The sequence below is a fragment of the Solanum lycopersicum genome, chromosome 11 (genome assembly GCF_036512215.1).
Source record: "Solanum lycopersicum chromosome 11, SLM_r2.1".
NCBI lineage: Eukaryota > Viridiplantae > Streptophyta > Magnoliopsida > Solanales > Solanaceae > Solanum > Solanum lycopersicum.
In genome coordinates this window covers 1,333,774-1,346,194 of record NC_090810.1, presented here as the reverse complement: position 1 = coordinate 1,346,194, position 12,421 = coordinate 1,333,774, and the positions used below count along the sequence as shown (strand labels likewise).

The following is a 12,421-nucleotide window of genomic DNA, read 5'->3' as shown; positions in this document are numbered from 1 at the left end:
ATAAAATTTCTAATATAACTAATTTCAACTAATTAATTTTCAACCAAACGACCTCCATTCTATATAAAGCATTAAATATGTACTTTGTTAAAAAAAAGTTAAAAAAAATGAAAGAACACCCAAAACCTATAGAACAAAGAGCCTTCCTACACTTCTTCTTTCTTGTGATACATATCACAAAACCTAGAACTAAATTAATTTATACATCCGAAAGTAGCGTAACAAAAAAGTCTTCAAACATCGATAAAAAACACAGTATAAATTATAGTTTCAAACTTTTGAAACTACGCCTCCCGTTTTTATCGCACCTCTTGATTATACGATTATTCTTTTTCATTCAGAATGCTTCATATATCGAACTGTTTATGTTTAAACTAGAACGGAGCAGTAGCAATGTCTCTAGTTTCTGGATTAATCCTTAAAGGATTTGATAAATTCTCTAATTCCTCAGCATATTCCATGATAACTTCTTCTTTGTCATGTACACATTGAGAAACTGGTTCCAATCCCTATTAAACACAAAATTAAAATAAAATATTAAAAAATTATAAAAAAAAATGAGATGATAATACAAAGTTATTTATATTTTACCAAAGCATACGACCTAAGCCAAAACACAATACTTTCCGTCGTCTCAATTAATGTAACACACTTTTAATTTTAATAATAAGTCCCTAGCATTAAAACAAAAGGTTATGCACAAATTCAAAAAATTTACTTCTTTATTACGACTCTACACCTAATAAAAAACATCATTTTATCGTTCACCTAACTTTATATCAACCAATAGATACAAATTAGATTTAAGAGTTAAAAATTTTATAAATTTAATCTCTTCAAATGTTAAATTTCATTATATCTTAAATATCTGAATTGATATTTACTATTTATCATACTTCTACTGGATTTCTTAAGAATAAATTATATTTAAAATATTATGAACTTAATTAAATCCCTATTTATAATGATAGGTCCAACATAAAGGTGGTACACTAATTAATTATAATTAATTTCATCAGGCAATCCAATTGCGCCATGCAAATACACTACGTAAAATAAACAAAAGACACTTCATTAACTTAGAATAATACCACTAATTATGGTAAGATAAAAATAGAACACGTAAACCAAAAGTTAGGTACTCATAAATATTATATAACAAGTCTTTCAATTTTCTAAATAAAAAAATTGTTAAGTAATGTACTTATCAAAATTAAAATTATTTTTCTACACGACGTTAGTTTTTTTAAAAAAAAAAAAAATCACAAACTCAAAACCGCTAAACCCCATGATATAATAGCCTACAAATCATACAGAAAATATAAACTTGTACTAAATCAGTCTTATGCGACAGACTTGACACAAAAAAACATTAAGTAAAGATCAATATTTCAAACCAACTGAGCCATTCCGAAAGAAAAAAAAAATACAATGTCCATTATTTTGAAACATCTATTTATGAGTAATTAAAGGGTTGAGATTATAGAAAATAATTACCTCAGTGAAAATTCTCATTGCTTCTTCTAAACCTCTTGTATTAATAACATAAAGTGCTGTATCCTGCAATTCAAAAATCAAGAACCATTAATTAAGACTTCAATTTAACATAATAAAAGTAAAATTTATCAATTTTGTATTGGAAAAAAAGAAAATTGAACGTAAGTATATTGCTATCGATACATATATTAAATCGAATATATTCATATTAAATCTTGAATATCGTTAACGAAAAAAAGGAAAGAGAATTAACTTACTCTAGCAAACTGAATTTGGTTGAGATTTAGAGTTCTAGGTTCATTTTCAATTGATGATGTTCTGTTTAATGGAACCATTGATGAACCTCCCATTTTTGTAATTTTTTTGCTATATTTGAATATATAATATGGTTGTCCACAAAAAATAATATTCCAAAGTTTTATTTTTTGATAGATTTGATGATTTATTCTTATTGCTTTTCATGATTTCTATAGACACCTTTATATAGTACTAGTAAGGGGTGGGGGTGGGGTGGGGTTGGGGGGGTTGGTGGGGGCGGTGGAATAATTATAGTTAGGAAAAAGAAAACACATTGATTCGTAAAATCTATAGAAAATGATGTTTTTTTTTATATTAATGAGGCTTATATTTTGTTATTATTACATAAGTTTCCCCATACAATCTTAAATTGCAATAAATTTTTATGAACGAATTTTTAGAGACACATCTGTACTAAGCTAAGGTTATATTATCTCTTGAATTTTTTTTTTGTAATTTTGTATATCTTTTATTTTACGTAGCACATTGCGTGATTCTATGCAATTGACGCGCTTAAGAGATATTTAGATGTTACTTAAGTAAAAAAAATGCATAAAATTACGAAAAAAATAGGATCAGGGGGTAATAGGGCCCTAGTTTAATTAGTTAAAATGTGTTTCTGGAATTTCGGTCATAGTCTAGGAGGGTACTTGTACATTTTTTTTTATATATTTTTCTTTCGTTTCAATTTGTTCGTTTGCTGAGTTTAAGAAAATAAAGAAAGTTTTCGAATTTTATTATTTTGAACTAATGATATATAGATTGTATCAAATGTCCTTTACTATGATCTTAAACATTTCATGTAAAAAGTTTAAAAATTTAAAAATTATCAAACAGAAAACGTAGAAACTATGAAAACATAATAGATTTGAGCTTAAATAGTCTCAGTCATACAAATCTCTATATTTTAATTTTACGTTCAATTAAATATCATCACATAAATTTAATAAAAATTTGCATCTTTTTAAGTTTAAATCCACTACAAAATGGTGCACATCTAATTTAAAATAAAAAATAAATAAATGAAATATAATGTTTTATAATAAAAATAAATATGAGGCTTGTATAAATTAGAACACCACAAAGTGCAACGTGGCAAAATAAGATCGTCCACATTTTAGACTACGTGGAATTTAATGACGGCTAATATTTGAAACGTGTACATTTTTTAATATTTATTCACCTAATCATATGTTCAGTTATAGAAAGTTCTATACATAAAAATCAAATCGTTATTCCGTCTCAATTTATATCACTTATTTTTCTTTTCAATCCATTTCGAAAGAAAATAAAATGTAATGATCTATAACTATACAATACCTATCTCTTATTTTAGACCGTAAATATCACAAAATTTCTTTCTTTCTTGTTTCGAGTAAAGTCAGACTAACTTATATAAAATGAGACGGAAGGTTATAGAAATATAATAAGTGCTTACGTGTCAATTGCAATTTATATTAACCAATAACATAACTACACGATTGTTCAATCTTAATTGGACAAGATTTTATAGTGGACACGTGTATGATTTTTTTTTATATAGTTTGTTGTAATATTTTTTTGAGATTGACTTTTATGTTATTTAAAATAAATAAAATATTAGTACAAGGTTGGTAAATTTTATAATTACGTAGCGTCACGATTGATCCCTCACATGCAATTAGGTTAGACAAAAATTTTATAAATATGAGTTGAATCATTATCGATATTATACTTACTCACATGCATATGATTTGAATCATTATCAATATCACATGTGATTATTGATAAAGACGAAGGTAAAAGAAAATCAATTGTTTTATCTGTCTTAATTTATATTTCTTAAATTTTGTGTTTTTAAATTAAAATGAGACAGAAAAAATAATAAAAGGAGAATTTCAGTTAAGTCTGATAGAATTTTAATTTGACCCGAATGTGACAATTGACAAACAATTATTGGTAGTGATTAATTTTCTATTTCAAAACCTATTATTGTAGAAAAAAAATAAGGAATACGTAAGTTTTTTCAAAACCTAACATGTTTACATAACGTGTACACGAACCTAACCCTGCCTTTTAGTGATTGTTATAAAGAAGTTCGCGAACAGTGAAATAAAAATCTTAGAGTTAAATGGATGCAACTAGGTGGAGTTCAGTTGAAAAGAGATTCTACAATTCTTAATTCTACAAAATTTTGAAGGCCCAAAATATTATGGGCGTTTGGAGAGGGTGAAGAGTACGCACTAACACAGACCTTACTCCTACTTGGAGTAGAAAAAATATTTCTGATAGTCAAACTATTGAAAACGGTGAGGTGGAAAAAATATTTCCGATAGTCAAACTATTGGAAAGGGTGAGGTGTATGCAATATATACAGACAGATATAACTGTGGACGTATAGAGAGGGTGAGGTGTACACACTAACACAGACCTTACTCCTACTTGGAGTGGAAAAAATATTTCTGATAGTCAAACTATTGGGAAGGGTGAGATGTATGCAATATACAAACAGATTTAACTATTTGCTTTGGAATACCGGACTATTACAACTACAACAACATCATACCAAGTGAAAATCCACAAGTGAGGTCTAGGAAAAGTAGAATGTACTCAACCTTACTATGACCTCGTGGAGGTAGAGAGGCTATTTCCAGCCAGATTTAGAGCAGCACACAAATCTAAAAATCACAGATTACAGGAACTGGTTGTAGTCTGCAGACAGTTCATCAGCCTCTCAACTGATCTCAATTATTTGGCATACCTGCCAAGTGGTAGGGGAATACTTAGAACTGGAAGAGTTCTAGTGCAGATACAATACATTACCAGAGTTCATAAACATGACAAAACAAAACCTACTTACAATTACTGGGTGATTTTCCTAGCCTGAGGCAAAATTCACAATGTTGCAGCATCTTCATAGAAGATAAGACTGCAAATGAACTTATCAAGAAATGGATGTAGCTCATGTCAAACTCATGACGAGTTAAAAGAGCACCATTTGTGGAATAAAGTGCATCTGCTGAAGTCCAACAGAACTAAAGACTGCGATACTTACAAAGACAACTTATAAACAACAAACTACCTGGGAGGCTGGGACATGGACTGATCTATCAAGAACTCCAAAGAGAACTGAAATAACACACAGATCCTCAGAAGCTTAGCATCTATGTAGACCATAGATTACACAACCATATGACATAACCCACCCAAATAAGTGGGGTGAGGATCAAATCTATCAGAATCAAACAAAACTGAAACCAAGAGGAAACTTGTACCATCATATTCTTTCAGGGGTAGAGATTTTGTAGATGACTCAAGTTCAACAATGTTTTTGGTTAAAAGAAAGATGACAAACTTACCTGAACACCTGAAAGGAAAATTGGATTAAACATTATGACTGTAATGCATTTCTACCATTTAAGGAAGTGCTACTAAACTCAGAGCACTGCATAGTTAGCTATATAGCTGAGATGAAAATGAAGATGAAAAGATGTTCCACTTGAATTAAACTGAACTTGGTTTAGCAATATCTTAAAGACAATAAATTGATACAACTCCCATAATGAATTCAACCATAACATCCCCACGCATGAAAAGCGAATGAAAGCCAAACTAAACCCAAAACAGAAGGCTTCATGCGTTTTCTTAGAAAAATCTGCCTTGTCAACATTTGACACACGGGTAGAAGTAAAAGAAGGGTTTCCCAGTATAACTGACAAGGCGTCGTTAGTGCATCCATCAACCCCAAGAGTCACCTCAGCCTTGACAAGTATGAAGGGGCCACCACAAAAAGCAAAAATGCTCAAATACAGCTTTCTTTGCTCTCCCAGAATAACTGACAAGGCGTCGTTAGTGCATCCATCAACCCCAAGAGTCACCTCAGCCTTGACAAGTAAGAAGGAACCATCACAAAGAGCAAATATGCTCAAATAAAACTTTTGTTGCTGCACCCCTGAAGACAAGTTAACAAAACAAACAACAATATGAGATACCATGTCAAACAATAGAGAACACATCAAAGACTGCAGCGAGTACCTGCAGCCCCACTGACCATAAATTAGAGGTTTATGTAACCTCATCATAGATGCGGCACAGCGTCTACATTGTAAGATCAAATCACCTAAAATAGAAAATACAGAGAAAAGGAATCTTTTCCCCTACCCTCTAACAGCCAAGACAGGCCACATGGCTACATAAGATTACATGGTCTGACGACCAGTCACAATATTTATATCCTATATCTCATTTTGCTGTCCACAATCGCATTTGCGTAGACAATCAGATCTAACATGAATGCTTTACCACCAAGCAGAATTGTCATCAGAAAAATGAGATCTACCTCTTTCCAGGTTTTGGGTATCGAGCCTACGGTCCTCTGGTTGCTTGTAAGAGCTAACACTGAAATTAGTCGCAGCATTATAACCCTGATTTGGGTTATTCAGAAAATTGTAAGCCTGCAGTTGACATCAATTAGTAAAGATATGGGAAACCAAAGAAAAGATAAGTTCCATTCCACTCAAAAAAGAAGAACAAGGTCTCACCATGTCAGGATGATTCACTTGTTGAGTGTAACTTTCAGGAAGCGCCGGGAGATGATGTTCGCCGAAATCTTGAACTATGCCCAAGGAATTGCTTCCAAAACAAAGCTGCTGCATGCCATTGTTGGAGTTATATGGCGTACAGAAATAGCCCGGCACCAGTTGTCCAGTTCCAATGGTTTCAGCAGGGTGATTTAAAGGGATATCAAGATCATTGAGCTCCATATAGGCAGCGTCTTGTGGTGCTTCTTGTGGCAGGATCACAGGGTTAAGACTATGATTAGCTCCACCACTTGCAGTGAGATCGGGTTCCAGCTGCCCTACTCCTGCCCAGAATTCGATGTCTCCAAGGCCGTCAAATATATCATTCCCATCAGTACAAGCAGCAGGTGGAGCATTTACTTCTTGGTGAAAGTTATCTAGCTTCTGCTAAAGGAGGAATCTTAATCAATAACCATATAATTAAACAAGTTCCAAACATACAATAAATGTCATACAATTAGCTATGGTACAATATCTTGAAGAAGTAAAAAGCAAGAACTGAAACAAAACAGGCAATAAAACTATAGTTCCTGAACCCTCCCTCTGATGAAGCCATATAACAGATGAGTTTTGACTACAGGTAGAACCTTCTTGAAAATCCTTAACCTCTCGTCATTTAACTTAAAAGAAGACATACCAAGCATAGTCCAAACAGTATCAAGCTTTTGATATTGTCACAAACCAATCTCTAACAACAAGCAACTTCCATTTAACTATACTTAGTCAAGCTCTGATTTAAAGAAAAACTGAGAGAAGAAACTAATGCAAACAGTCGAATAGACAACAAGAGAAGACTAAGCAAAACATCAGGAGGCGTATGTCCATGAAGTTCACTTTTCCGGTGTTAAACACCCACTAGAGTTACATCTCTATGAAAGACATGCACTTGAATGTTAAAGCTCATCTCAATATATTTATAAACACTACAACATACGCACCTGATTAGGCTCACTGCCACCAGAAAGCAATGAAGTATCTTCCGTGAATGGGGCAAATAGACCAATCATCTCGTCGTCTATATCATCAAGAGCCATCTCATTAGTACACATCTGAGCATTGGATGGACCTGGACCAGGGTTGACCAGGCCGGTATCTACTGAACAACTCTGCTCCTCAGGTAGTATAGGCAGAGCAGAAAAAGTATTAGACGGTTTCGCTTTTAGCTGATCTGAAGGCCTCCAATTGATAGAAGATACATTGGACAGATTTGGTTCACCAGGTAACTCCTCGTCATCTGGCTCATCCAAAGGCAGTTTTTGAACAGAAGGTTGAATAGGAGATGGACTCTGTTCACTTGAAGTCCAGTCAGATGTGCTTCTTGGGTCAACCATTCTGATTGCATTTGAGCCGCTGGGTTTATCAGTCCTACCAGGTGGAGCTGGAAAAACATCTGAAGTACAAGGCTCAGCAGGAATCTTGTCATCTTCCCAATCTTCCTCCTTAAAAGGTGCTCCGTACTGTGCACCATTTTTTGGACCTGGCCCACTCTTCTGGAATACTTTACAAAGCACATATGAATCCTACAAAAACAGGTATTTTGATGAATGAAGATTGGCTAGCAATAAAAACCATAGAATTTAAGGAACAAGAGATATCAATGTCTTTTTTTATGAAGGTCCTGCTGCTGCTTGCATGCACTTCTACTATTCCACCAAGTGCTCACCAAGGCATAGGCAGACAGGAAAAAATCACCTGGTATTATGTCTCCGTTGGGATTAAAAACTGAGAAAGCAAGTTTATCCACCAATTTCATTGAACGCTAGGCCACACCCTTAGGTACAACTATAGTCAGTCTTTCTTACCAGAAGTTGAAAAACTGATTATGAAAACAAAATGCTTGATGTGGGGACAATCTACAAACAGGAACACAATATGCAATTGTTTTTCTGATTATTAGATGTTTTCACCTAAGTTACATAACTTCTCCCAATGCCAAATATATTGCTCAAGCATAGGCACCATGTGACACGACAAAATTTGAGAAAGCATCAAGAAAAAAGAAACAAAAGATTCCAAAAAATATGAGAATGACTTGATAATGCTGAACTAAGGACCTACCTACCAACTCATTGCTTTTTCTATTCAAATCAATCCTGCAAGATAGTACCATAGACATTGATCACCAAGAGAAGGATCAATGAGAATAGATGCAATCTTTAGGAAGCTAAAGCTGTCTAGACAATGCAGGAGAATTTGTCATCTCAGTACACTTCCATTCAAGGCAAATCAAAGATCTAGACTCATCAAGTCCAAGAAGAATTCAAAATTAAAAACCCCAAAAGAGATAGTAGGGGACCACATATAAGGGAATATCTCATCTTAATATTATCCCCACAATATTAAATTCAAAGAATGAGAAAACATGACACAAATAACACGATGGTCTAATCAAAATTCTTCACATAGGGAGGGAAACAACGATAGTGCCATAAAGTTCTAATCAGGTTCTCATGGATGGAAATTAAATCCCATTACCGTAAACCAAGTGCAAACAGAAAAAGGGGAGAGAGAAAACTCCCAAGGAACTATCATTGGCTATTTGGACCTACTATTACAAGAAAAAGAACATGAATGATATAAGAATTAGGTAGTAATTTAGCCTAGGTAGGACAGAAGTACCTGAGCAAATCCTGCATCAATTGATTCTTTATCTTCAAACTTATATTCATGAATTACCCAATCAGTTCTTTTCCCTCGCGGGGGATGACCTAGGTGAAAAACAAGTGTTTTAACTGATCCAACAATCTTCTCACAGTAAGTAACAGGTCTATCTTTCCCAGTAGTTTTCCAGTATCCAGTATCAGTAGCGCGATTCATTCTGGCTCCACTTGCATACTTTCTCTCCCTTGGGCAAAAGAAGTACCACTCTAGATCTTTACTTTTATAGCAACATTTGTCTGGCAGAAGATATTAAAACATTACACAAAGTTGAAGAAAAACAAATAGACTTCCCCCCCCAACTTGAAACAGAAGATACTTTCAGCCTCCTAAAAGGGTACTGTTTAAATTCTAGAAATTTCTACTGACAGAATTTACAACTTCCAACAATTGAAAAAAGAGAGGAAAAAGATACTTACATAGCTACAAAATTTAAACGTCTTTAGATATCAAGAGTGGTGTAAATCAGAATGACACTTAGTTGAAAAACTCATTAATAAACTAATGGGTTATTCCTATCTCAAAGCATTTGTTTTTGAAAAAATTTCATGTATCCATCCCTCTAGGACCTTTTCAAGTAAATTGTTTTTTATGTAAAAAGGTAAACTTTGGTCAAAGTACACATTATACCACTGAATAACAACTGTGCATAAAACTTTGAAGGAAATGTGTGCCAGAGGTAATGGGTTCTTATAGTGTTAGGAAACAAAGCTTAGCAAAATGAAATTTTTTAACAAACTTCCCCATGTAAACTATAGACTGATACCTGGAAGGTCCCATGGGGAGAACTTGTAGATGTTGAGTTCCGTTATGCCTTCAAAATGAAGTTTTTTTCCTGTGATCTTACGTTTGAGATAGTACATAATCAGCTCAACATCAGTAGGGTGAAAACGAAACCCAGGCGGAAGCCTTGCCATCAAATGATCCCAAAAAAAAAAAGGAACTAAATTCAAAGCAGCCCAAAAGGGGTGCGCCTGACGAAATCTAGACTAAACGAGCTATCTGCACAACACACCAGAGCCTCCAACCGACCCCTAAAACAAAAAAAATCTCAACTGCTGTCAAGTCCAATGCCGAAACAGTATCTTCCCTGAGCACCACAACCTTCTGCGGTTCATGAAAAGGAATGCGCTCCAAACAAAGAAATGGTGCTTCTTGCTGGAGCCAACAGACATCTGGTGCACAATCAAAAACCTGTTATTCATAAAATCATCAGCCTCGGGTATCAATACCTAATTATACGAACAAAAGAAGCTCCACTAGATCACTGCGTCCAAAGCAGACACCTCCATAACCAGCACAAATAACAAAAGAATCCCAGGTTGACAAACATCAAATTGACAGTAAAACAAATAAATAAACTTCATCTAGAAAAAACTTAAGCCCTAATCACTAAATTTGAACATTGATTCACCAGGATGAGCACAACTAAACCAATTACAGACATAGTCTCCCCATTTACACTTCACGTGGTAAAAATAGGAAGAGCCCAAAGGCAAAGAAAAGAATCGGTAGGTAGTGTGAGAAAAAAGCAGAACTACACAGTGATCAAACCCTTAAAAAACCCCAAACACAAATTTTGAAAAGAAAAAAAAAAGGAACACAATAGAAAGGAAAAAGAACAAAAATTGACAAAACAATCATCAAAAGAGAACAAAATCAAATCAAGAACAGCTGAAGAGTAACTAACTCAGATAGGAACCAAATAGGAGAAAGCCAAAAAAAAAAGCCTAAGGGAACAGAATGGGAAGCAGATGAGATATATATAACACAACAAAAAGGAAAAAAAGATAAAAAATTGACAAAATTATTATAGCAATAATCAACCTCCAATACAATCAAATATCGTAAATATAAGACCCTGATAATAAAGCAATAAAAGTACAAAATATATCAGTTCAAGGTAACAACAAAATACGCAGAAATGGGCAACACAAGAACCATCCCACCTCCCTTTACTACCCATAAATACAATTTTTTTAAATAAAATTAGCACATTAAAAAGGAAAAATTAAAAGCTTTTCAAAATAACCATCAAAAGAGAACAGAATCAATTGACTAAATTACCATCACAGTAATAAACCAGTAGAATCAAAAACTCCTAAATACAGATCTCAACAATAACACAACAAAAGAAAGAAAATAAACCAGTTCAAATACAACAACAGAAACACATAAATGGGCAAAACAACAAAGAATCGCAGTGATCAATCAAATCCTTAAACCCCACATACAAATTTCAAAAAGAAAACACAATAAAAGGAAAAACATCAATTTTTGACTAAATAACAATCAAAGGAGAACAGAATCAATCGCCTAATTTACAATCGCAGTGATCAACAAGTATAACCAAACAAAAAAAACAACCTTAAATACACATTTCAACAATAACACCATATAACGAAGAAAACTAAACCAGTTCAACATATCAACAAAAACACAGCAATGAGAAACACAATAAAAAGGAAAAAGATCAAACTTAGACTAAATAACAATAAAAGTAGAACAGAATCAATTGGCTAAATTACAACCGCAGTGATCAACAAGTATAACCAAACAAAAGATCAACCTAAATACACATTTCAACAATAACACCATATAAAGAAGAAAACTAAACTAGTTCAACATATCAACAAAAACACAGCAATCAGCAACACAATAAATAACCGCAGTAATCAAACAAACCCTTCAAACCCCACATACAAATTCCCAAAAAGAACACAATAAAAAGCAAAAAGATCAAATTTTTACTATATAATCATTAAAACAAACTGAATCAAATCAAGAGAAGTCGAAAAGTAGCTTACCCAGATACCGACCGAACCGGAGAAGGCGAAAAAACGATGATGGGGTGGTGGGGGAAGCGAAGGGGAAGGCGGAGGAGAGCTAGAAGTGGATCAAAATTACAGTGTTAGTAGGGTTTATATAGGCAAAGGGTTTTTTAAGCAAAGAGCCTTCTATGGTAATCTACAGCTTTTGATTGGTTCAGTGCATTCACACTCTATGGAGGGTATTATGGGGAAAAAATAAACTTAATCAATATTAGCATTTCTTTAATTAATTTAATTATGTAATTCGCTTTGTCCATTTTTATTTGTTCCGTATTTGACTTAACACTCCTTTTTTTTAAAAAAAAAAAATACAATTATATCATATTAATATTTGAATATGATAATTCTTTTCTTAATTTTTTAAAATGACATAAACTTTTAGTATAGTGAAAAAGTACAAGTAAACAGATCGAGTAACCGTATAAGTTGCATTTTGTTATCATACTTTTTTTTCTATATTGCATTAAATTATGATAAAATATATGTATATTTTATTCTTTTGTTACTCACTTATGAAATTACATCATATGTATATTACTCGTCGTAAGTTGTTTGTATTTTGCTTAAATTTTGACTTCT

General features: G+C 33.2%; 2 protein-coding genes across 7 annotated transcripts; both read right to left on the bottom strand.

Annotated features, from left to right (window-relative positions):
• Positions 1–36: 36 nt before the first annotated feature.
• On the bottom strand, positions 37–1,944 carry LOC138339492 (uncharacterized). Its single transcript, XM_069291099.1, has 3 exons — positions 1,755–1,944; positions 1,498–1,560; positions 37–509 (listed from the first exon to the last, which is right to left on the bottom strand). The coding sequence occupies exons 1-3, from the start codon at positions 1,845–1,847 to the stop codon at positions 375–377; spliced, it is 291 nt and encodes a 96-aa protein (XP_069147200.1). The 5' UTR covers positions 1,848–1,944; the 3' UTR covers positions 37–374.
• A 3,189-nt stretch (positions 1,945–5,133) lies between these two features.
• LOC101248635 (NAC domain-containing protein 82) lies at positions 5,134–11,969 on the bottom strand. 6 transcript variants are annotated; one of them, XM_004249856.5, is made up of 7 exons: positions 11,819–11,969; positions 9,778–10,205; positions 8,973–9,250; positions 7,292–7,873; positions 6,315–6,737; positions 6,113–6,227; positions 5,134–5,725 (listed from the first exon to the last, which is right to left on the bottom strand). In XM_004249856.5, exons 2-7 carry the CDS (start codon positions 9,926–9,928, stop codon positions 5,211–5,213), a joined length of 2,064 nt encoding a protein of 687 aa, XP_004249904.1. In that variant the 5' UTR covers positions 9,929–10,205; positions 11,819–11,969; the 3' UTR covers positions 5,134–5,210. The 6 variants fall into 6 exon arrangements, 4 of the variants coding, with proteins under 4 accessions (XP_004249904.1, XP_019066587.1, XP_069147217.1 ...); XM_019211042.3 differs by having other exon boundaries at positions 6,315–6,740; positions 11,819–11,958; XM_069291116.1 differs by having other exon boundaries at positions 9,778–10,186; positions 11,819–11,958.
• Positions 11,970–12,421: the final 452 nt, after the last annotated feature.